The 26,733-nt window shown below is 41.0% G+C and overlaps 2 protein-coding genes across 5 annotated transcripts in view; one reads left to right on the top strand and one right to left on the bottom strand.

Annotated features, from left to right (window-relative positions):
- Positions 1–560: 560 nt before the first annotated feature.
- On the bottom strand, positions 561–18,636 carry s100v2 (S100 calcium binding protein V2). 2 transcript variants are annotated; one of them, XM_084455354.1, is made up of 3 exons: positions 18,542–18,636; positions 3,232–3,360; positions 561–2,231 (listed from the first exon to the last, which is right to left on the bottom strand). In XM_084455354.1, exons 2-3 carry the CDS (start codon positions 3,343–3,345, stop codon positions 2,061–2,063), a joined length of 285 nt encoding a protein of 94 aa, XP_084311480.1. In that variant the 5' UTR covers positions 3,346–3,360; positions 18,542–18,636; the 3' UTR covers positions 561–2,060. The 2 variants fall into 2 exon arrangements, with proteins under 2 accessions (XP_084311480.1, XP_084311479.1); XM_084455353.1 differs by lacking the exon at positions 18,542–18,636 and adding an exon at positions 4,845–5,003.
- The window catches only part of sema4ab (sema domain, immunoglobulin domain (Ig), transmembrane domain (TM) and short cytoplasmic domain, (semaphorin) 4Ab), a 35,345-nt gene continuing 26,013 nt past the window's right edge, over positions 17,402–26,733 (top strand). For 2 of the 3 annotated variants that reach the window (XM_084455350.1, XM_084455347.1), the window contains exon 1: positions 17,402–17,592. The gene's annotated coding sequence lies outside the window, so the exon portion shown is untranslated. Of the gene's footprint in view, positions 17,593–25,050; positions 25,143–26,733 lie in introns of those variants that run through there. The other variant, XM_084455348.1, reaches the window with a different exon arrangement.

Below are 26,733 nucleotides of genomic sequence, written 5' to 3'. Positions count from 1 at the left end.
GGCTCAATCCAGGAAAATAACTCATGACTCATATGAGGACAAAACATTACAGCTGGATGTTCTAATAGTTATTCAAAGTTATCTGTCAGTGCTACAGTATGACAATAAGAAAACACAAATTGTGCTCATTGTAATGTTACGATAATGTAAATGCTCATATGGCAGTTCAGGTACGACCTACGACCTTGCACGATAGCATTCAGTCATATAGATGGGAGGTGATGTTTGATCAGTATTTTGAGCATTATTTCCATGAAACCAAAAATGTGTGTGCCAAGTTGTCAGTATGTTTTGAACTGTTTTCAGAATCATTTTTGGTATTCTATTTTGTGCTAAAATGTTCTCTTCTCTGTGCCACTCTACTACATAGTGTGTCAAATATGAAAGGAGCACTCAAGGAAAAGCTGTGAAATGTGAAATGCAGCTGTTAATTGGTTTGTACTGTAGGTTACCAATAGGCCTTGCAAATACATTACAAATGATAATAGAACATGCTTTTGTTGTATTTTATTTTGATGTTTATTACACAATTTTAGGTAACATTTTCATATGTTATCACAGTACATTGGCCAGAATAAACAAAACATAAATACACAAGTCTGCAATACCACAGTGGGGAAGACATGTCTTAGACATGGAATAGGGACTTGGATGGAGCATGGCGATTAATGGCTCAAAATACATGTCATACATTATTGAAATGCAATGCCATATGTAAAGACAACCCAATGGTAGCCCCACTTACATCCCCAAGATACATATGGAATTGGGAACACCAACACCGCAAATACTGAGGGGGTAAAAAAATCCTGGAAAAGCAAGTTGTATAAATCAACTTTAATAGATGAAGACTAGGACAGTGGTTATAACGTCTCTCAAAGTAGAAAATGGCTGCCATAACTGCCAAATGAAATCTGAGATTCACATAAATGTGGTCATACTTGTATGGAATGGTATATTTCAGTTTGAGGTGTGAACAACTTGTTTCACACACCTTTTTTTAATCAACAGATGTGAAACTAATTGTTGTTGTTAACATACAAGTTACAATAATTAATTGTTGTTTTTAACATAAAAATTAACAACTCCAATAATTAGTTGTTATTAATATAAAAGTGATTGACCCTCAATAGGTGGCGTTATGCCTAAATGCATTTATTTATAAATGCATTTATTTTTGTGAGTTATCAATTTAATTTCTAAATACAATACACAGTAGGCCATTACTTTTCTTATATTGTGTCTGACTGCATACAGGGTGACAATGACTATGACTGCATTACATATCAAATAAATTATAATTCTGTACAAATCTCAATTTCCTTTGAGGCTCAAAATGTTACGTAAAACAGACATGGAGTTGGTCATAGCCTACTCATCACAGAGTGTGTGTCTGGGAAGCTTGATAAACACACTTCTACTGCCCATTTTGAGTAATTTGTGCTTTTAACATGATTCCTACAGTGATTCTGAGAGACCTAATTACTAAATATCAGCCCCCTTAATAACTACCAGCCCTGATTAGTGTGTAGTGTTTTGTTATTGAATTGAATATAATATTCCTAAGTATGTTTTAATTAGTGTAGAATCCCATCAAAATAAGAATATTTTTTTGTAACCTTAGAATGAGCCCACTGGGAGCAGGTCCTTCTACGGAGGCCGCCATGTAATTGTATGTAGTTGGTTGCAATCTGCAACCTCACCTCTAGATGCCGCCGAAAATCACACACTGCACCTTTAAGCACTCATGCATTGGGAATGTACATAAGAGGACTGTAATGAACGAATCAGTCAAATCAAATCCAAATGGTGTGAAAACCTGCTACACTCCTCTCAATCTGCAATTGCTTACAGTTCTCAGAAGACATTACACATGGAATATAGAGCAGTTCACAATGCAAAGTATGTTTGATCAATCACGTCCTAGGTTAGCGTCCAGGGTTGGACTGCAGCAATGGGTGTCATAGGTGATAGTGTTTTCCTTTTTCCTTTTTTCCTTTTGCAAAAAGTGTAATACCACAATGTAGACCCAATGTCATCACTGTAAAAGGCTGTGTTTCTCAATGAAGCACACAGTTACATTTAGACACGCTTTCTCCGCTGAGCAGCCCATGTTGAGTGGTGGCCAGGGCCTGGATGAAGCCCCAGAAGTGTTTGAAGGTGATGCCCTCTCCGCCGGACACGCCCATCAGCTTGAGCACCTCCCCCAGGCCCTCCTCCGTGCTAGCGCTCTGGGGAGTTTAGGGAGAGGCCACAAAGTATTACCAATATCATAAAACACTTCATATATGTATTAACTTAAGTTGGTAGCTACAGCAGTTAAATATTGATACAGCAACATTCATTTGGTGAAGGATTTTGAACATTTAGCTTATTTATACACTAACTGGGGGTGTAGTAAAAGGATGCAGATGTTTCTAATTGTAATCCAGGCACTTCAGAGAACCCGCTCTAGCTCTGGTTAGCATTAGCTGCAATGCTAGTGGAAAGTATGGAGACCTAGACCATAGCATTCAAAACTGAAACAAAAATGTGAAACAAGAAATGTCACAGATATTTCCAACTATTTTCTAGGTGTGATAGGTGCTATAAGGGATTTGCTCATTCCTCTGCTCCAGAATATCCGGGCCATACAGAACACACCAGCCAGAGGTATCATTAGGTACAGCTGTATTTTGCTACGCTAGTGGTTAGCCACTGTTTTTGGAGAAATGCAGGTTGCTGTGTTTGGTTGTACAGAAGTAACCCAGAAAATCATTTTGGAAATGTACTATAGCTGTCACTAAGGCAGATGCAAAGTCAGTGTCCGCAGGAAACAATGGATGATTGAATATTTCCTGTCTTGACATCTGCACTTTTGCAGCTGAAACCATTTTCATAATGTTGTAACTGGAATCCTCTCTATACATGAGATCATTCATTTTTTCTTGAAAAAGATGATAAATTATATATTGCAATGAAATATTTTGAACAATGGAAAAACAATATTGAAAGATTATTAAATGCAATTGTACTGTCTATCCTTCCTCACAATAACACATGCTTAAAATTCAATTTGAAAGGGTGTGTGTGTGTGTGTGTGTGTGTGTGTGTGTGTGTGTGTGTGTGTGTGTGTGTGTGTGTGTGTGTGTGTGGACTTGAGGGAGGCAGTTAGTTAGTGCCGCACCCTACTAGGAGAATCAAAGGCAGGTGTGGCTAGGTGTCTAAGCAATGAAGTATTTGAAGCCTTACCTTGGCTAAGTTGGGCAACTGGGAAGAGAGAAGGCCTTTGAACTCCTCTGTCTTCAGCGTAGGGCCATTGTCCGCAGCAGAGTGGAACTGTGTGACCAGAACATTGATGGCCATCTCCAGGTCAGAGTACTAAGGAGAAAGAGAGGATCAAACTTAGGGCAAGTTAAATGTAATATTTTATGGCGATCAGTGAAGACACAAAAGAAAGCTGAAGAAGAATACCAAAAGACTCAAATAACGGTCCCTTTATCTGCCCGTATATGATGGAACACAAATAAAGACAGAGTTCGAAAGAGGGAAGGTTTCTTTAATCCAAAGAAACAACCTATTTCTGCGGAAGACATCCTGGGTGCACCTGCCAAAATGCAGCTTCACTTGTTCTTCAAATCCCCCCCCAAAAATCACACACACTCACATCAGTCCTCAGGTGCATAGCTTTCTTACAAGCCTACGCTATGCTTTTCTGGTGATTAACCCTGTCCTTGAGTGCCATCTGCTTGGGACATCAGATACGGCAGGCACTGCAACATTCTGCTCTGTAAAAACACAACTTCATTTATCTTAACAAGCTGTTGGTATTACAGCTTTGAAAATAACATAGTCATGGACAGCATACGTTTTGTCACTGAAATGTTATTAACCTGTTATAAGCCTGTTATAAAACTACAACTACTGTAAATGCCCCAGGCCAAAGCTTTAAAAAATCCTGTTGGACAACAGTTTGAGGGGACATTTAATTAGACAATGAAAAGGGGCACTCTGTTGTATTAGGCCTCAGAGACATCAGTTCACATTAGAAAATCTGTGGAGGGCAGTTGTTCAAATTATCAGGATAGCTGAAATGCAAGCTTGAGAGAGCCTTCTTGCCAAAAGCCCCTAGATAGGCCTACTTATGTGCAAGACTGCCCTATACCTTTGAAACAGAGAGGAACCACAGCCAGGTGGTTCAATTGTCTACCCCTAGCCAAACACCCATAGGCCTACATCTGTCTATCTATATAACTATCTTGTCTGTCTGTCTGTCTGTCTGTCTGTTTCTCTGTCTATCGGTGGGCTATGCCTTCTGCCTGTCACAGTCTGATACGTGCCTGTCTGTAGACTACTAGCCTATCAGAAGGTATATACCGATAGACAGAAAAACATATATGCTGCTGTCTGTCATTAGTATCCTTTAAAAACCTTTTCTTGTACCCGTCCTGGAGTGTTTCTGTGCGTTGGCTCCCTCACTGTGCTTTCCATTTCCACACGGCCGGGCACAACCAGTCGCCCAGATTAATCCTAACTGTCCACAAACCTAGATTTCGAACGGCAATAGATGCAGCCAGATCAATAAATGAATGCAAGTGCCTATTTCAATATTGGCCCCTCTAGCCTCGTCATAAATGGGCTCGTAGCCTACCTACCTTTGCAAAGGTGATCGTAAACTGATAGGGAGTAATGAGCACACCGTTTGAAAGTTCCTGGATCACGCTATGAGGCATTTGAACGCCAGAGCGAAATCTATGGTGAAAATCTACATTTAAACCAGAATTCCCTGCAGAGCACTAGCAGCCAAATCATCATTCAAACAATTCGTTCCGCGACAATGAAAATATCTGACGCAGTCGACCTACCTGTTCTGCCATTGGGATGTTTTGTCTTTTTCAGAGTGAGCTAAACTTATCTCCCTTCGTCGCTCTTGATACTTTCCTCGCTCAAAGTCCCATAGCTTCTGTCACAAACTGCATGATTCCTGAATCCCTCCTCCCAAGAAAAAAATGCGACTGGATGGATTCCACCTTCCGTGTCAGAGCGAGCTAAAGTCTAGTTTGAAGTTCATGCGGCGCAGATGTGGCTCTTCTTTTTAACTATCGCTATACGGATATACGGAATATCTTTACAAAATATTTATTTCATATTCATAATTATTCCGCTTTTTTACAGTAAAAGTAGCCTACACAGCCGATCACTCAACATCTGGAAGCCTTCAGCAAATGTTGGAATGTGTTATTTTAGCATTGTTGCAAAGTTAACCCCTCCTGTAGGCTAGGCTACCTCTTAACTAGCCGCTATGTGCCATCTACTGAATGTCTTAACAATATTGGCTGTATTTAATTTATATGTTTTTTCAGATGTTTTACAGTACGAGTAAAGCCTCACTCAAACACTTGGAAGCCTTCAGCAAAAGTTGTAATGCGTTATTTTAGCATTGTTGCAAATTAACCCCTTCAGAACCTCCTGTAGGCCTAGATGAGCATAGTTTCTGTGTAGGACATCAAAAGCAAACAACACCTTTTATTGCCAGTAGCCTACATGGCAACAGAGTTTGATGCATAAAGGTGTGGTTTTGAGGTTTGGTGCAACCATCAGGACATTCTCTGAAACAATGTATATCCTATTACAACCTATTACAGACGTCGATAAGGATCTGCCGACTAAAGAGAGATGACAGTAAACAGGCTCTACCACATTCTTGTAAACTGGTTTTTGACTTTATTGAGAGAGGCGGAGGCCTAGTGTGGTGAAGCTTACACAATTCCAGAGCTGCTCTTAGTTCATAAATTGGACCAATACTGTAATGTTAACAATAAAACCAGTGAACCATTAAATCCAGTTCACTGGCATTAACTTAGAAAGCGATCACAACAAATGACTGTAGGCACAATGCACTGTGGGAAGAACAACTGTAATTTATGGTGCTGTGAGTTTACAGCATTTTACTAGTGACTCGAATTTCACTCACAACTGGCAGAGGGTTTGAAGGGCACAAGAATGGACCCCTGGACTGTGCTATTAGCGATAGTTTAGTTGTCAGCTCACACCACACCTACACCACACCATCTTCCTTGGCAGACTTGGGATTTGAATCAAATCAGATCAAACTTTATGTATAGCGCATTTCATACACAGAGGCAACACAATGCACTTTACAGAGAGCAGTTTCACCCGGGGGCCAGAAAGGTGAGCTGTAAAAATTATTCCCTGCAAGCTCCTGGAAAATGTTTGTTTATTGGCTAAGAACATTTACAGAGCAATATGGGGTAAATCTCCGGGACCTGATACAGGATGGTCTGCAGGTGACAGTGGGGCATCCACTGGACCTGGTTAGGTAGGAGGGAGAGAGAGAGGCACTAGGGAGAGGGGAGGCAGACAAGGGTTAGTAGCACGCAGAGACATAAAGCAACACAGATATTAGAACAGACCAGTCGCAGGGCAACCAGCATCTGTATACACATCTATATATACACACAGTGCATAACATAATACACCAGTGTATACGAAGGATTCACAGGCAGGCTGGAGGCTGCTTTTTTGTGTCTCTAGGTCCTGGCTAGTGATTGTAGGCTAAACTGAATAGGTAAGTCTTAAGTGTAGCTGTTCTTATCGAGTCAACCCCTCCCAACCTCAGCTTTATGAGTGAGGCTAGAGTGTATAAGAAAGGAGGTGAAGTTGCCATTTTACTTAATGACTCCCTTCAATGTAAGCATATGTGTTGCGGAAATGTTGGTTCTTTTGAATATTTGAGTTGAGTTTGAGTTTTATTAGGACAACTTGCATCATGTTCACACAGGATGAATTATATGTCCTATTACAATTTAAAAATGCAATACAAATAAACAGTAGAACATACAGTACAGTAATCAACAATTAAGCTAAACATAATTTAAAAGGAGGGTTATACGTTTTACAAGTTATACGTTTTGATTAAGCAGTGTGGTCAGATAGGGGATGGTAGAGTTCCTGTAGAGCTCATTTCTTGTTATGCTGGTCTGAAGCCGACTGGCATGCCTGGTGCAACGCCCAGAAACAGACATGTTAGAGGAGGAGGAGTTCTCTCACGTGGGAGCTCTGGACGTGTTGAGCGTAACTCCGACACAGGTCTTCCCTTCGCTCTGAATATGTGACGCTTCAGTTGAATTCCTCTTCTCTAGCCATATTTCAAAACATCTACAGGCCACCTAATACAGTCCAAACTTTTTTGATGTCTTTGCTTAGCTGCTGTCTATTATCTGTATTCACTTTAATTGTGTGGTTATTGTTGGTGATTTTAACATCCATGTTGACAACCCTCAGGACAGAGGTGTGTTGTGTCCTTGATAACTATGGACTGACTCAGCATATGACGGAGCCCACACACAACAAGGGGAACACTCTGGATTTGATCATCACCAAAGGTCTGAATATTTCTAAGGTTGAGGTGTCTGATGTTGCACTCTCTGATCATTCCTGTGTTTTCATTGAGAGTACTATCTCCATGCACACAAATGTTCAAACAGAGGTCATCACAAAACAGTACAACACTGAAAACACCAGTGAAATATTTACTCAGGCTTTCTCATCCACACCCGCCCCCTCTTGGGTCTCAGTCAATGAGCTTGTAGATAGTTTCAATTCTAAAATTACAAATATATCAGTGGCCTTGAGGTTAGAGTGTCCACCCTGAGACTGGGAGGTCGTGAGTTCGATCCCCGGCCGTGTCATACCGAAGACTATATAAAAAATAAAAAATATATTTAAGTACCCATTGCCTCCCTGCTTGGCACTCAGCATCAAGGGTTGCAAATCACCAAATGATTCCCGAGCGTGGCACCGATGCTGCTCACTGCTCCCCCAGGGGATAGGTCAAATGCGGAGAACTAATTTCACCACCCTCAGGTCGGGTGTGTGACAATCATTGCGACTTTAACTTTATTATTGACACCATTGTGCCCACTAAGGTGAAGGTATTCTCTGGTAAGAAAAGAGCTCCATGGAAAAACACCACGCCGGTCAGAATAGAAGAGAGTGTCATTATATAATTATTATATATAATAATTATATATATAACATTATAATGCATGCTTTGTTTGCCACTGTTGATAGGCTAACAAACCCTCCTGTGTCAGTAGCCTCTGAACTTATATCCACCAGGGCCTGCAATGAATTTGCCTCATTCTTCACTGACAAAATTCAGAAAATTAGACAAGCAGTCAGTGCCTCCATATCAGGTACAGGATATGTGTTGTCCCAGTGTCCACTTAAAATTCACAATCACAATTTTATCCGATCAACGATAAAACCCTGGAGGACATTACAATATGTGAAATCCTCCTCCTGTTGCCTGCATGACCTCTGATTTCATAATTGTAAACACATCTGTTCTTTCAGGTATGTTCCCACAAACCCTAAAAACTGCTGTCGTCAAGCCACTCTTAAAAAAAGACACCTCACAAATGAACAATTCTAGGCCCATATCAAACCTCCCGTTTTTAAGTAAAATCATTGAAAAGGCAGTTTTTCGACAACTGAAAAACTTCCTGGCACTAAATAATTGTTTTGATGTCTTCCAGTCAGGATTTCGACCATACAACAGCACAGAGACTGCTCTTGTTAAGGTCTTCAATGACATCCATTTAAATACAGACAATGGCAGAATTTCAGTCTTAGTATTACTGGATCTCAGCGCTGCATTCGACATGATTGACCGCAACATATTACTAGACCGACTGGAAAACGGGCTGGGAATTTCTGGCACAGTGCTAGACTGGTTTGAACCCTACGTGAAGGACAGGGACTACTTTGTGTCTATAGGCAATTACAAATCTGACATCAATCAGACACAAATGACCTGTGGAGTTCCCCAAGGCTCCATTCTGGGACCTCTTCTTTTCAACATTTATATGCTCCCACCAGCTCAAAATATGGAAAACAAAACAAAATATGTTACCATGCCTACGCAGACAACACAAATTTATATCACCATATCACCAGGGGACTATAATCCCATACAAGCGCTAAATAAGTGCATTGAACAAATCAACGATTGGATGTGCCAGAACTTTATTCAACTAAACAAAGATAAAACTGAAGTAATTGTCTTTGGAGCCAAAGAAGAATGATTAAAAGTCAGCGCTCAGCTTCAATCATTAATGCTAAAAAACACAAACGAAGCCAGAAATTTTGGTGTAGTCATGGACTCAGATCTGAATTTCAACAGTCACATGTCTCAGTAGGATCTGGAAAAACGTGTCCATGCGTTTATCTTCAGTAGACTCGACTACTGTAATGGTGTGTTGGTCTCTCTAAAAAAATCGATCAGACAGCTGCAGCTGATTTAGAACGCTGCTGCCCGAGTCCTCACTAAGACTAAGAAAGTGAATCATATCACTCCAGTCCACTTCTGAGGTGCTTACACCGGCTTCCTGTCTGTCAAAGAATTGACTAAAATACTGCTGTTGGTTTATAAAGCACTGAATGGTTTAGGGCCAAAATATATTTATGATCTGCTGCTACGTTATGAACCACCCAGACCTTTGAGGCCATCTGGCACAGGTCTGCTTTCTGTCCCCAGAGTTAAAACAAAAACAAAAAACATGGAGATGCAGTTTTTATGCTCCACATATCTGGAACAAACTTGCAGAAAACTGCAGGTCTGCTGCAACTCTCAGTTCTTTTAAATCAAGACTAAAAACTTATTTTTGCCGCTGCTTTTTATTAAATCAAATAATTATTCATTCATACACTGCACTGTAACTTTTATTTTATTGTATTGTATTTTCTTTTTCTTTAATTTTGTTTTAAATGTCTTTTTATAATGAGTTTCTTGCACCTAATGTCTCATGTAAAGTACTTTGAATTGCCTTGTTGCTGAAATGTGCTAGACAACTAAACTTGCCTTGCCTTGTCTTAAGATCTCGGTTAAAAATGTCCATTGTTTCAGCCCTTCTTAAGTTCTCTGGCAAGGTGTTCCAGAGGTTGGGGTCATAGAAACTGAAAGCTGCCTCTCCGTGTGGTCCTGACTTTTGGAACTGTTAGGAGTTCAGTACCTGAGGACCCGAGTGGTCTGTTGGGCATGTACCTGCATGTTTGAAACGTATTGAGGTGCGCGACTGTGGAGAGATTGATGGTAAATGGACTGCACTTATATAGTACTTTTCCACCTTAGCGGCACTCAAAGCTCTTTACAATGGCCTCTCATTCACCCATTCACACACACACACTCACACACCAATGGTGGTAGCTGCCATGCAAGGTGCTAACCTGCTCATTGGGAGCAATTTGGGGTTAGGTGTCTTACTCAAGGACACTTCGACATGTCGGAGCTGGGATTCAAACCACTGACCCTTCAATCATTGAACGACCCGCTCTACCAACTGAGCTACAGCCGCCCCAGTTGGGCATGTACCTGCACGTCTGAAACGTATTCAGGTGCGCGACTGTGGAATTTATAGACTAATACAATCATTTTGAAGTCTATTCTTAAACTGACAGGTAACCAATTGGGCTGGTTTAGGTTGCATTGTGCGGGGGAAAATGGGCATGGGTGGGTAGACAGAATTTGGGCTGGTTTCCATGAGTTGGGCGGGTGTATATATTTTAAAAATGTATTCAGAAAAATGTATTTCACAGTCACGCAACACAACTGGAGGAGTAGCCTAACCCCAAACACGCCCACACTACCTTAATGTGGCGCCTGGCTGGGCTGATTGATTGCCCAGTTGCCTAGCAACAGTGTCACGCGATAGCTTTGACTCAACCATCTATTAATACTTGCTAATTAGCAAGTTCACCACATGTACGTAGTTTTACATTGACGAGTTACGTTAGAAGTTGAAATGGACTCCTGACCTGTTCATTTTTTATTTAATAATATGCAGCAGGTGTTTCTGGATGTTGCATCATTGAGTGATGCATTACTTGTGTCTCTGCCTGCTTGCCTGCCTGAGTGTCACACTCCTGACTCGGTTATTGTAGGTGATCAGGCAGATATTCATGGTTGGTTATACAGGTGGTTATATACCATTGGATGTTGTGTAGCCTAGTCCACTTGTCACATTCTCTACCGGTTTCTTGTCACCACTAAAGCTTGTTATCTAACTTGTCATCTTGTTATCTTGAGTTGCTCTCTTGTCTATGACCGCAGCACCGCCGTTCCTATATTCATGATATAGCAATGCTTCTCATGTGTTATTATAATTTGTTGCCTGCATTATCATTTCTTTGACTATTTGATGGAATTACGCATCTTTCTCTCTCTCTCGTAGTGTGTGACGTGTGTAGGCGTGTGTTGCAGTTTACCATATTAGTTATTATTATTTTCGGTATTTGAACTGAAAGGCATTTTTCTTAGCATGTACTGAGATATATTATATACTATAATATTTGGCCGTTTTTTTATCACATTGGGCGGAATTTGAGCACTCATTGGGCTGGAAAACATCACACCAATCTGGCAACCCTGGTCTTAGTAAGGACTCGTACTGCAGCGTTCTGTATTATTTGTAATTTAGAGACTGCTTTCTTTCGTAGGCCAGACAGTAGAGCATTGCAGTAGTCCAGCCTGCTTGTGATGAAAGCATGCATTAGTCTTTCAGTGTCAGCCTGAGAGAGAAACGGTTGCACCTTGGCAATGTTTCTTGAGTGATAAAAAGATATCTTGGTAATATTCTTCATGTGGGTTTCGAAATTAAGTGAGTCAAGTATGACACCTAGGTTTTTAGCCTGCCATTTGGTGTTAATTGCCAGTTTTTTAATGTGCAGATAGTTTCTCTATTTCAGCTTTTTCACCAATGATCAGTACCTCTGTTTTGTCTTGGAGGAAATTATGTGACATCCATACATTTATATCCGTATAATACACTTAACAAGGCAGTCAATCGAGCTGTAATTATTACTTACTTATTATTCTGTAATTGTGTTACAGAAACATAGAGTTGGGTGTAATCTACATAGCTATGGTACAATAGCTTATGCTGTGCCTCCTGATGACACTGCCAAGGGGCAGCATGTACAGGCTGAAGAGTAGAGGTCCCAGCATTGATCTTTGAGGCACCCCACAGGTCATAGGAATCTTTTCTGAGCTGTGGTCCTAAACCAATTTAGGACTGGACCAGAGACGCCAACCCACCTCTCCAGTCTTTCGATGAGGATCGTATGATCTACGGTGTCAAAAGCTGCACTCAGGTCCAGGAGTCAGCATTAGTTCTATAGTCATTTACAACTTTGACTAATGCCGTCTCTGTGCTATGGGCGCGAAAACCGGACAGCAAGATGTTGAAGATAGAACTTGTAGCTAGGAAATCATTTGTCTGTTTGAAAACAATCTTTTCCAGAATTATATTAAATTATTAAGTTTTGAGTGTTGGTGGGAAGATACATGTAGACAGGGAGTCATTAACAATAGCTAGAATGTCATAAGACAGAGTCAAAAAGAGTTTTGAAAAAATTGGTGGGGATAGGATCCAGCGGAGGAGGACCTGTGGAGGACTTGAGTTGGGATACTACTTTTCTCAACATTTCTGTGTCAACCAGTGTAAACAAGCTCATATGTCCATTACATGGAGGAAGAGGTTCAGTGAGCAAGACACATGGCCTTTCCTAGGTGATATTCCTCCTAATATTCGTCATGTTATCTCTTAAGTATGCTGCAAATTCCTCACATTTGGAGGCACAGAGCAGATTATATAGTGTTTTTACCGATTTATTAGGCTATCAATCGTTGATAAGAGCATTCTTGAATTATTTTGGTTCATAGATATCAGTTTTGAGAAGTGGTCCTTCCTTGCATTTCTTATTGCCTTATTAAAGGCAGAGAGATGTTCTTTGAGAATATCATGGTGGACCTGCAGGTTGGTCTTTCTCCATATACGCTCAGACCTTCTGCCTAAACTCATGGACCTCGTCCCAGGCAAGCCGGTGATGGAAGTGATGGAACTTCCGAGAGGCCAACTGCCGCCTCCTTACCCATACTGTAGATCCACGAGGTGCCTCCCACCACCTAACACCTAGCCTGGAACGACCGACGTTTCACTAACGCAGAACGGTCTGGCCTTCGCCTCCTCCAGAGCGATTATGTCAAAATCCAGACCATACCGGGCCAATCAGGGACTGCGTTTTAACTGCTGTCCCGCCCCACAGTAGAAAGCAGCCCCTGATTTGTTCGTGTCTCTGCCGCTCGCTAAACAAACATGGTGGCACCCGAAGCAACGAGTGGTAACGTTAACATTAGAAGAATAAACGCAGCTATAAGTGCAGTTATTGCAGAAATAGACTTAATCACAACACTTAAACAAGAACAAGAGTATGCACTAGCGCAGTTTCTCGGTGGAAAATAAGTTTTTGCCGTTCTTCCGACTGGATTTGGCAAAAGTTTGCTGAACGCTCATTGGCTGAAGGTATTTTTCTGTCAAGGCAAGTACCCCCTCCCACATAATCACTCTCTATGGGGCGAAGGCCAGACCGATATTGCGGAGCGAAGCAGCGAGCTCGCTAGATCGGGATGCTCATACCAGGCTACCTAACACCAATAACGTGGACGAGGCATGCTGGGAACTCCACGGCATACTGGTGAAAGCGCTGGGAGGCCAATAACTCCATTGACTTCTCAAACTCCAGCCGCAAACTCCAGGCATTTAGCATCCTTAAAGGAGTAGTAAAGGGAAAATGCATGTTTAGCCCTGTTTTAAGGTTACTTATAATCATATACAATGGTTCAGATCAAAACGTTGACAAAACTAGCATTTTCGAGAAAGTTGATAATTGCTCTACCACCGTTTTGGTCATACAATGGATGTGGATGGGCATCTTGAAAAATCTATCTATCTATGAATTCAAAATTAGCAGCTCAAAAGTTAGTGGAGCTCTTTTCATTATACGAATCAGCACAGTTGTGGGAACATTTTAATGTATAATATGTCTATGAGCTGTTAAGACTGTAGGAGTGACAGCAGTTTACAAAACGTGTGGATGTTTTCAAAAAACAAGCTGCCACACACTAAAAACTGAATATTCCACACATCCACTTCAATATTAAAAAAGCTCAAAATCAAAGTTAAATTACATCAAAACTATGAAGAATATTAAAAATCTAAATCATTCCTTTACTCAGCTAAATGTCCTGAACATTTGAAACATTGAAAGAGGTTTCTAGCACAAAAAATAAAGGAGGAGATATGTTTCAAAGTTGAAGAGGATTTCAAGGTCTGCCCATAGACTTCCATTGTAATTTTTTTTTTAAAAAGCTGAATATTTAAAAAAGTATAAAAGGTATAAAAATCTGAAAGTGTCCTTAAAAAGCTGAACATTTTGATACTTAAATGGTTTAAGTAGCTCAAAGTATGAAGGAGCTGCAGCGAGCCAAAAAATGTACGGAAGAAAAAGAATAATAAAAAACTGGATAACAATAGTGTGAATGCTGAATCAGCATTCACACTAATAAGTCATAGCCTACACCATGGGTTCCCAAACTCAATGTGGGCCTCCCCTCTGAAAACAGTGACACACCCGCGCCCCCCCAACCCCAAAAATTTTATTTAAAAATAAAACATTATGCAAGCGTTAGCTAGCCCATAACGTTACACAGCTAAGTTAGCTCGGTGGCACCTGTTGCTAGTTAACGTTATGACGTTTTCGCACAATACATTCATGCCTGCAGGGGGAGGCCCTCTCTGCAGTATCCACAAATTTAGTATACATCTCTCCCATTATTTATTTCAATCCCATTTATTTCAATTAACCATCCCTCCGCGCCTCGCCTGAATTTCTTTGGGGCCCCCCAGGGGAGGCCCGCCTCACAGTTTGGGAATGCCTGGCCTACACAAATGACTATTTTAGCCTACTTAAAATATATATTAGGCAGAAAATAATATTTTCCTTTGTTGCACTGACGCTTGCATTTGAAAGCTTAGGCTAATGTGCTGGGATCTGCTGCCTGGTTGGCTGGCTGCCTATATCATCTCCTGGGCAGTAGTGTAGTCAAGGGAATAGACCCACTTCTTTATCCACACACACACACACACACACACACACACACACACACACACACACACACACACACAGTGTACCCACTTCTTCTGATGTAAAGGCGGAACCATTTCAGAATACTTGTTGTTATAGTATACCCACTTCTTCAGTCACCACTGCTCCTGTGTGTAGCCTAGGTCTACAGACATTATAGGTGCAGCCTTATATTATTATTATTATTATTATTATTATTATTATTATTGTTACTACTACTATCATTACTATTATCACTATTATTAATATTATTGCTATTATTATTATTATTATCAAGAGTGAGATTTATTCATTAGAATGAGTTTCAACATGAGCAACAGAAGAGCCAAGCAATGACATTACATGCTGCCATTTCCTGGCATAGTGCTGTTTCCAGGTCGGTGCTAACCTTAAGCCTAAAATCTTCTTTTCCCCTCTTAGCCATCTTACCTGCTCTTTTTCCTACTGTGTTCTTGACCTACCTAGATACCAAATAAAGCAAATTACACAAGGCATTGCTCATTGACGTTTACTATACAACAATTGTGTGCTACTGTATGTCCACTTATAGGCCCATGCTGAGAGAAATCCTTATCAAGCAAAACTAAATTGCAAGATCAAGACTTACCCTGAAAATACATCGATCTGGGTTGAGTCCACTTAAAGAGCCTAGAAAAGACATTCTAAACAAGTGCTTCCAAGCACTTAGAAGCTAAGTAAATTGAGCCCTGTAAATCCTGCAAGCTAAATTGAAGAGGGGGGGGGGGGGGGGGGGCTAGAGGGTCCTGGCGTTTCACAGAGGAATACATACAAGAGGCATATGAAATGAATTGACTGAGGACAAAGCAGTAGAGGGAGCTTGATCTAGATTTTATCCGGGTAGGACCAATGGAAATCCAGAATTTACAAATACTGTATACCCCAGATAGGGCTCAACATTATGAAGGTTTGAGAGAAAACAGAACACAAATAATGGATTTTCTACTAATGGGCATAATTTTTGCCAAATTACATGCAATAATGTTGCTAGCTGAAATAGGCTATTAATTTAGTGTAGGCCTTACGTCCAAAGCACAAGGACATACATTGTTTATTTATACTGACTGAATGTATGTATGTACAGTAGGTGTATATATATATATATATATATATATATATCTTATTCTATTGTGTAGCTATATTAATACTGACTGATTGTATGTACAGTAGATACATATATATATATATTTGCTTTTATATTATATACTGCACAGTTAATGTACATATGGATGTATATCCATATGATATCACTCTTTATCTCTTTATGCTGCTACCCCCGGAATGATGGGAAGAGAAGAGTATAGAGAAGGGAAGGAACTGCTCATGATCCAAAGCACCACCTCATCCGTGAAGCATGATGGTTTAGTGTTATGGCGTGGGCATGTATGGATGCCAATGGAACTGGCTCCCTTGTATTTATTGATGATGTGAATGCTGACAAAAACAGCAGAATGATGAATTCTGAAGTGCTTCAGGCAATATTATCTGCTCATATTCAGCCACAGGCGCTTCACAGTGCAGATGGACAATGACCAGAAGCTAGCGAAAGCAACCAAAGAGTTTTTCAAGGCAAATAAGTGGAATGTTCTGTAATGGCCAAGTCAATCACCTGACATGAATCCAATTGAGCATGCATTTCACTTGCTGAAGACAAAACTGAAGGGAAACCGCCCAAAGAAGAAATAGGCTACCTGAAGATAGTTGCAGTAGAGACCTGCCAGAGCATCACCAGGGACCAAACCCCGCATCTGGTGATGTCTATGGGTCCAGACTTCAGGCTGTCATTGACTACAAAGGATTTGCAACCAAATATTAAAAATGACAATTTGATTTATGATTATGTTAGTTTGTCAAGTTTATTTTGGTCCCTTAAAAAGGGGGTACCACTTATAAAATGTGTTGTTATTCCTACACCGTTCACCTGATTTGGATGTAAATACCCTCTAATTAACGCTGAAGGTCTGCATTTAAAGCACATCTTGACTGTTTCATTTCGAATCGACTGTGGTGGTGTACAGAGCCAAAATTATGAAAATTGTGTGAATGTCCAAATATTTATGGACCCATCTGTCTGTCTGTCTGTCTGTCTGTCTGTCTGTCTGTCTGTCTATCTATCTATCTATCTATCTATCTATCTATCTATCTATCTATCTATCTATCTATCTATCTATGTGGTTGGTCCTTGGACATAAGGGAATTGTAGGTTAAGCAACTGTATTGAGTAGGAAGGCCTACACCAAAGCACGCTTAAAATAGCCTACTTTAAACATACATTTCTCTGGTAGGTGGCGCTTACTCTCGCGCATGAGCCTACAGATTTCAAGCAAGCGCAAAAGAATTGTTGAAAGTGCTGGTGAGGGGCGCGGGGAGAGATGCTGGGAAAGGTTTGAGACAAGGGCTTCGTTTTGTCTTTTTTGAGAGCTCTGTGAGAAATGTTCATAGTCAGCGTTTTCTGCCTTCGACTCTTTTATAATCCTTGAGACCTGGACGGAATATAAAGCACGGGACACGTTATCCGCGCGACAGACAACGGGAGCACAAAGGGAGATGCTCATCTCTTGAAAAGCAAACATCTGCTCCCTGAATTAGGTAAGAATATGAAAAGAAGAATTGCCTTCTACAGTTGGCTATTTTGTTTTACAACGATAATAAGCCGTCATAAATCTACACGCCTGTTTTGATTGCAACCCTATTTGCTCATGTTCTTGTAACGGCGTGATAAAAAAAAATACGGCAAAAAGCAAAGTTTTCAGAGCTAATCAGAAAGAGAACAAAGAAAAAATGACAGTTGCGCTGCTGGACTTGATCAGCGCTGCTTCAGTGTAACTAACTAATCGACTGGCTACCAGTACCATCATACCTGTAGCTAACTAGCTAGCTCAGGCTAGTTGGACAGAAGGGAATGCGCACTACAACAATTTAGGGTAAACTTTGGGTGGCAGCACGTGTTTCTCAGCCTGTGGTGCATTGGCCCACTGTTGGATGTTTGGGAACTGGAATGTGGTCAGTGTTTTCTACTCTTGCACTGCTCGTTTGACTGTTATGCAAGTCAGACTTGTGTCTGTGTGGATGTCTTGCAGCGATTGAGTGAAGCATCGCAAACCTCTTCGCAAGAGAGTTGCTAAAGCTAGCTGCCTTCATCATCTGCCTGCTGTAGCTAGCTAAATTAGTGATAACATGTCAATTATTGTTAATTAACATTGTCAATAATTGTTAAATATGTGAAACTTTTTCTTAAACTTGTTGGCATGTGCACTGCAGATTATTTATATTCATGTCTGGTCACCAAACGTCCAGAAACATATTTGACATGGTAAACAAACAAGAATTCTTTAAAGGACAGGTTCGGAATTTAGCATTAGAAGCCATGTTATAAGGTTATTTACGATCACATACAAAGGCTGATATCAAAGTTTCGTCAAACGGTGCACTCTCGAGATATAGCCCATCCCCACTAACACACTCAATGGATCCATAGGTGCATAGACAAAAACCCTCAAAAACACCATAAACTCGTTTTCAAAGACAGCAAACTCACCGAGTGGTCACTGGTGTCAGTTGATGTTCTGACTAAAAAAATCTCCACAAAGTATGCTTCCAATCGAGTTTTATTGATGACCCGTTAATATAAACTGCTCTTTAGAGATGGCCTTCTAACGACCGGAAGTGGATATTATTGTTGAACATAGATTTGTTTGAACAATCATTTTCTACATCATGACATGTAAACAGAATGTAAGGTAAAGTAATCGCATTGCAATCAAACCGTATAGCTCAGAGTCAGAGAAACATGCTGGGGGGTTAGTCCAATCACATCACGGCTCATTTGTAAAGAGCCCCTCAGAGCCAATTGAGGACTCTGCTTACCATTGGTCCCGCCTACATTAGTAAAGCCTTACCGTCTGTAGTAGCCTACCTTGATGGAAATTATTATTGGGTGGAAAAACATATATATATATATATATATATATATATATATATATGTGTGTGTGTGTGTGTGTGTGTGTTTTAATTTTAGGGAATAGTAGACAACTACTAAATTGCAGTATACATTTTCTGCCCATGAATTACAGATGGACACAAGAACCCCTGTTAGGTCCACTTTTATTTAAAATAGAATAAACAAAATTAGCAGCATTATGCATTTTTTGTTTAAGAACAGTAAGAACAATATGTAAACAAATCAAATGTATTATAAAATTAACACAAACATAATAAATAAATCTGTGCAGGTAAGAACAATATAACTATGTTTAAACAATTCCAATCTATCCAGCACACAGCAGTATAAAAGTAGCACAATCACAAATAAAATAGTGTGCAAGTCAGAAAAGTGCAGCAGAACAGTATGTGTAAACAAATCCAATATGTAAAAGTTACACAACCACAATAAATAAAGCTGTGCAATATCAACACAATATATAAACTAAATCAAGTCCTGTCCTCCTCCATATAGTCAAGGTGCTGCTGGACTAACTAATTTTGTCTCCCGGCTGACATTTGAAGCATGTTACTAATCCGGCAAAACTCATCATAACCTGCATTGTTAGGCGGGTGTTTCGTCCATGTCAGTGCTACAGCTAACTTAGCTAACGTTGCTAGTGGCTAGCAAAGATAAACTCACCATTGTGAGAGCAGGGAAAGGCTAGCTAATGTTTCATAAGTGAGCCAGGTTAGAGCCTAGCCTACTGGTTTGAACTAACGTTACAATGGCTTATAGAGGTGGGAATCGGTAGTGATCTCCCGATTCGATTTCGATTCTTAGGGTCACGATTCGATTTAAAATCGATTATCAACGATTCAATTCGATTTTCGATTCGATTTCCGATTTGATGATTTATGACATTTTCACCATTTTGACTGCACTAACCCATTAAATATATCCCAAGCACAACATTATTGCAACATGATTAAAACATTCAGCTCATTAATGTACTTCCAACTCTTTTATACTTCCTAAATATAAAGTTCAAATGATTGTTGTAGTGTAATAATTATTAACATTGTGTCTTTGTGATCTTTTTTATTTATTTAAAACCAACCAATTGGCACCATACAATACAATATATAGCGGCTAACACTGCAGAGAGCATTAATGAATGTATCCATGAAAGAAAAAATGAATGAGTATCCATAAAAAAGAAAAAACCTTAAAACAAACTTGGAAGGTAAAATTGAAAGAAAATTTGAGAAAACCACATGCACTTGGTGGTGTACTGAACATGGATTAACTAGTATGATGGAATGTCCAGATTCTTATGGAGGAAGACCAGCTGGTCTACATGTTGTGGAGTGAGCATGTGCTGTGCTGTCACAATGTCACCTGCAGTAGAGAACACTCTTTCTGCAGATACACTTGTACCTGGGATACATAAGTAGTGTTTGGCCAACCTGGCTAGAAGTGGATACACAGGCTCATTGGTGCTCCACCAGATAAGGGGGTCATCTGAGAGAAGAAGTGGGAGGGAGAGAGACAAGGAGGGAGAGAGAGAGAGGGAGAAGGAAGTCAGATTTCTTTTTTTATGACACAACCAACTCATATGCCACCCATAGGAGAGAGCAATGCATACTGTTGCAACAACTAAGAACAACTTCAGCTAAGGGGGTCACCTGAGAGAGGAAGTGAAGAAGTCCTGATACATCTGAACCTCTTCTTTAGCCCTGGTGTGTGCGGATTTGGCCACTACTCTGACAGTACTGAAGGTTTCACCCAGTAGTTCAGTTAGAGAAGATGATGGTGGTCTTCTTTGGGGTCTAGAGGGGATGTCCTCCTCGGGCTCTGATGGGCCTTTGTCTTGAGCGCGACCATCCTCCTCGAGATCCTCCTCCACTGTGTCCTGTTGAGACTCTTGCCTCGCCACCAGCTGCAGGGAAACAGTAAGACGGACAGACAGACGAGACACATTAAGCATTCACACAGTATTTAAAAATTCTAAAATACAAAAATCATCATACAATATATTCTACACATTCAAACTTGAACAAAACATTTAAAACATGCACATTGCACACAGACCCCAACTTCAAATTCATTTTTGAATTCCATGATTTGATTTACCATAGTAAAGAAATAAAAAAACATTTATTTAACAAAGCGTTCTATCAATCAATCAGATTACCAATTATTCACAAAGGTATTGTAATGATTTATATCAAAGGACATAACTACCTCGAGGGATGCAGCGTCTGTAATCACTCTTCTGTAGGTCTCTGCTTTTTCTTCTTGTGAAAGGAATGGAAGCGCTTTAAAACGAGGGTCAAGGGCTGATGATGTATGGAGTGTGTGCTTCTCTTCAGCAGATGTATCTCTTGATCAAATCCTCCCGAATGGACTGCTTGATTTCACGGGTCATTGGCGCATCATCCCCATCTGTGGCTGTCGTGGCGCAGAGGAGCTGGGAGTGTAGTGGGGCAATGACAGACAGTGTAGGCGTACTCTCCTCTGACATTATGCTTGTGGCTGCTTTCATGGGTTTGAGGGCCTTGACTAGCTCTTCAGTGCCGGACACATCGGTCTCACTCAGAGTGCAGACGTCACTGACACCTTTCCGCACCTGAGGTCAGATTCAGAGCAGGGAGAGAGAGAGGGGGGGGCAGAGAGAGAGCAAGAGCGAGAGAGAGTTGGAATTCAGAGAAGAGAGAATTTCAGAGAAAGGGAGAGCTTTCATTTTTGATTACACAACCAACTCAGGTGCCACAATGCATACTGTTTCAACAACTAGAAATAACTTCAGATTAGCTTTCCTCTATGCTTCAGTGTGTGTGTGTGTGTGGATAGTTTATATTTGGTCACTCTCCCTATAGATGGGTTCTGTGTTTACAAACAAAGGAGGATGCGCACGCAACCACTAGGCTTGCTAAGCTAACGTTCCACACATTGAGATAACGTTAGTAACTCCATTCAGCTTGTTGATACGGGACTACAGTATGAATATTGTACTGTGAATATAAAGTTCATTTGATTTTGTCGGATTTATGCTGCCATAGAAACAAATTTACATCAGTGTTTACTTCAGACAAGCTCGTTTTTAGCTAACATTAGCTAAAGATCACAAACACCAACATGATCGCGATGAGTAACGTTAGCCTACATATGTTGCTGGCTTAACTGGCTCCGATTACCAGGAATATATGACAAATTTGGTGCTATCTGATGGCAACAGCCTTCCGGAGCCCTACTCCATCCCGGACCATCTCTTGATAGACGATATGTCCAAATGGCCCTGCATTGAATGGCCTCAGATCATGGATGTATTAAGCCTCAGATCTACAGCTATCTAATCGAGAAACCGAGTGTATATGCGCTAGAGTTTATAGGCACACAAGTCGCTGGACGCAGTGAACTATGTACTATGTGGTCTGGTCATGTCAATAAAATCTAATTTTACGATGCCAGTCAGTTTTGCGTCCTAGAGCATGTGTTCTATCCAGCCAACGGCAGGGTCAAAAAACGCAGCTGTACGACGCATGGGTGTATGTACACAAATACATTGGCTGGATCCTGACGGCCAACTACACATGTATGGCTGGGTAAGTGACAGAGTAGACTAGTGTTGGTCCAAGATAATTCAGTTCAACAATGAAAAGCCACCTTACTAATGTATCCTGTAGGTTGGCTTCATGTTGTAGCCATGCTGCAGTCATCATGTGCCAGGTTGAGTTGTCCGTGCGACGGGGCCCAGCAGGGACAGAACCGGTTGCAAGCACCTCTAAGCGAAATGCTTGGACGGACATGTCCCGAACAAAGGTGGACCCACAAAAGCTTGATGGAATGAATTTCAGCAGACCCAAAACAGACTTGACCACGTTGCCCACTCCCCGCCGCAAGTCACGTAGACGTGACAGGTAAATAGCCTAAGCCTATTGTTCTGTAACATGGTTTTAATAATCTATAGGTACCATGCAATGTAATTGAAACACTTCACTGTAACTGAATCATCTGTGCAGATAAGGCTTAAAGTTCAAACACAACTCTGAGTGAAATTGTTAAAGTTAATGCAATATATAGGCCTTCTCTGATGGTTTATTTACAATGTTAGTTATCACACTCGAGGACATTCAGGCGTTGCGAGGGATTTTCTCAAAAGCTGCAGTTTTAACCAGCATAGCCACCGCAGACTCTGACACTGACACAGCTTCAGAAGAGCCAGACCATGTGTAGTTGCTGTAGTTCTCTCTGCACATGTGTTTTCATCTGCAACACAGAAGTTTCTTATTTATTTATTAACATCATTCCTATACCATTATATCATTCACATATGTGCACAAAATGCTGACTAACTGTACATCTGAGTTCAAATGGGGACAAGTAAGCTATATCTACGACATGTAGGCCTAACAGTCAAGGTAATTGATGAGGCATATGCTCGCGCAGACACACACAGCAGATCAGAAGTCAGCATACCAGGCTTTGATCTCCACACTCTTTTACTACAGTAAAGATATACCGTCATATCATCATCATCATATACTGGGATCTGGACTGGGGAGAGAGAGCGGGAGAGAGAGAGTTTTCCCGTCTTCCCGTCCGTCTGCGCTTTCTGACATATCTAAATACACCACAACCAGAAATTTGTATTTCATTTTGACTATAGTCTACAAGCTAACCCAACTGCCCAAATGCAAAAACATTTCACAACTTGATATCAATTATAGATGTCTCCCTTGCATAGGACTGCTCACTGTTGGTGGCATAAGAAAATCTAGAAGGGACAAAATCTATCTGGACCTTCACAGTCCATCGATGGTTCTCCTGACAAGAAAACCAGTGGTGGGTCATGAGAAGGGGAAATTTAAAAGCTTATCTTACCGAGTAGGGTCTGCTTCTGTTCCAGGGCATGGCTTCAGTGGTGCTCCGATGAAAGAAGCTTGAGATGCATCTGACTGCCGAGTAGTTGGGCTACATTGGGCAACTTCAATGCTCGCTGTGTGGCAAGGTTGATGGTGTGTGCATAACACCGTACATGGAGGAACTCTCCCAGCTGCGCAGCGTCTGTCATATTTGATGCGTTGTCAGTCACCAGCACCAAGTCGTTTCTGTCTAGCCCCCACTCCTCTGCCACAACCCGGATTAACTCTTGTCTAAATTTTTCGAGCACCGGCCATGAAAACCAAACCGCGCCCACACTGAGGCTTTTAAAGTAGGTGGAGCGGGATAAATGGCTGATGCCACGTCTTCCTCCATTTTCCATATCAAAAGGATGCTCGCACGTGAGGCTTGCTTATTTGAGATAAATGACGTGCCCTTTGCCCTCAAGGAATGTGAGCAAAGACAGTGTCATCATATCGATACAATACGATGAACGTAGCGCTACGATGCCTCTGGGAAACTCAGCTCTGGTCAGCTGGTGCAGCTTTGACAGCTTTCGCGCGACACGGTGGCCCTCACGCATAGTAGCCAGCCCGCCTCCCGGGATTCCCAAATGACGTCATTTTTGCTCATTCATTTGTTTGTCATCTTCGCGATAACCACACCCCTGCAAGTTTTCATTGGCAGATGGACACAAGTAGCCTAGCCTACAAGTCATGCACTCAGACATAAGCTTTTATCATGAATAACAAAGTTGGCGGTTTAGTGAGAGCCAGCTGAGCTTGGCCAATTCCATGTAAATGTCAACCTCATCATGAAAAAATAAAGTTATACTATACATAACAAAATCACTTTTAAATATATCAAGGTATATTTTGGTGTACTGAATTCATCTGACCAGATCATTTAAGAAAATATTTCCACCCATTACAACAGTTATCACAGTAATTAAAAATAACATTTTCAGTTAACCTAATTGTATGAGTTGTTAAAAGGGCATAAGGGCCTATTTTTTCTCTCACACGGGTTCCACAGCCTCTCATGTGTAGATAAGGGGCTTGTGATGCAATATGTATATTGGGTCATTTGAGTTCATCTCTTTAACGGTTGAACGATGACACGCTTTTACAGGACAGCCAATGTCACGTGTAGAAGATTTTTAACTGATCTAGTCAAAAAGGATTTGCCAAGATTCGCTCAAACAGGTTAAGTCTGGTTTATTGAGAAAACATACGAGCGCAAGGACTTCAGGACAACGCACGTGAGTGGTTTATCCAAGTGAAGTGCCGCAATCTGGTCGTGCGCGGACTTATATTCAAGCAAAACACAGGTATGGCGCTTCCAGGATGTGATTGGCTAACCCATTGTACACGTCATATTAAATGGCAGGCGTCATCAACAGTGGTCGAGAATACAGACGCGTGACATGAGAAAAGGCGGTAATTCTTGCAGGGACAAAGGGACAAAGGATGGTTATTCTGGAGCAGACAACGTCTAGGTGTCTCGACCTCCTGGAGAGGTCATCCTGTCTATGTGAAAGGTTGAGGGAGGTGGTGAATAACAAAGGAAGTGGGGAAACTACAATTTCTATGACACGTCCGTAACGTTTTTCAGCAAAAGTTGTTATAAACCAGGCCAGGTCAAGCCTGGCTTATGTGTGTTAGCTGGCTTGTTTCTGTGCGGGACTGGTAGGACGGTAATGTCTGATAAATAAAGATGGGTCTTGTCACCTGGACACATCAGTTCCAATGCTTCCAATGCTAATCCAGCACAATGAGAGCGGGATAGCCAGTAAGCTCATGGGCTCACAACAACTAGCAGCAGCTTCCATAACATTAATGGTATCGGTCAGTGGCTAAAGCAGTTACACTGATGATTCCTGTAATGTTAGCTATTTTGCTGCAATGGGTTCAACTTTTGTTTCTGGATAAAGGTCATGACTTGCTGTTTTGCACTTCCCTTTAGGTGGTGAATACGTAGACCCAGGACACAGTGGGTTATTTGGACATCTACTAGGATCTTGATATTATATTGATATGAAGATATGAAAGTAAAGTATTTGCCCTTATAAGTAAATTGTAATTAAAATGGTTCCTAGCTAAGTAACCTAAGTGTAGGCAGACTTGAAAGGTCAATTGTAATAATATCATGAATGAACAATTGTAAACATAGTACTCAACAGAATAGGTAATACTCAAGTTTTGATTTAAACTTTTCTTAAATGCTTTATTAAACATACAGACATGCACATTAAAAGTAGCCATAAGTTGTTATTTTGCATGTGCTCTCAGGACATGTTGTGGTTGTGACCATCTTTGTAAAGAAGAGAGGCATGTAATGCACATACAGTAGTACAGAGTCAGTTGTCTATTGTATAGACAAGGTGCAAGGTGTCACGTGTTCACTTGTTGGTCCAGGGGGTGGCATGTGTGCCATTGTTATAATTAGAGTGAGGGCCTATGTATAGTACAACCAGAGTACTATAAACAACTGACTCTGAACCACTGTACAATCACTTGAATCAACACCTGACAACACTTGAGCAATTGAACACCTTGTAGATGACTTACTCTGCACTACTGTATACTACTGTACAGTATACTTGACATGTTATATAATTGCACTGCCTGTATCATGGACACAGTCACAGCCATCCATGATCAGATACTGCTGTCTGGCCATGTCCTGTCCGGGTGGGGCTTGCACCTGAAGACCATCTTTGGGGGGGCTGGACATCAGCGTTGCACAGCAGCCGACACCTGACGGGTGTTGCATCACGGTGTTCTCTAGCCTCAACCACACCAGGCATCCCAGCATCAAAGCTGCAACAGAACAGAAGCGAGATAGTGCATTAAAGTAGTGCATAAAAATATTGGCCAAAAATAACATTTATATAAAGCCTTTTGTGTGTCGCGTAGACA

This window comes from Borostomias antarcticus (genome assembly GCF_949987555.1).
Source record: "Borostomias antarcticus genome assembly, chromosome: 21".
Taxonomy (NCBI): domain Eukaryota; kingdom Metazoa; phylum Chordata; class Actinopteri; order Stomiiformes; family Stomiidae; genus Borostomias; species Borostomias antarcticus.
Note: the sequence above shows the minus strand (reverse complement) of the source record. Positions and strands in the feature narration are given on the sequence as shown.

Excerpts from the sequence above, each read along its gene's own strand:
- s100v2 (XM_084455353.1), bottom strand. Across the intron at positions 2,232-3,231 it reads AGTTGCCCAACTTAGCCAAG|AGCGCTAGCACGGAGGAGGG; the intron begins GTAAGGCTTCAA and ends TAAACTCCCCAG.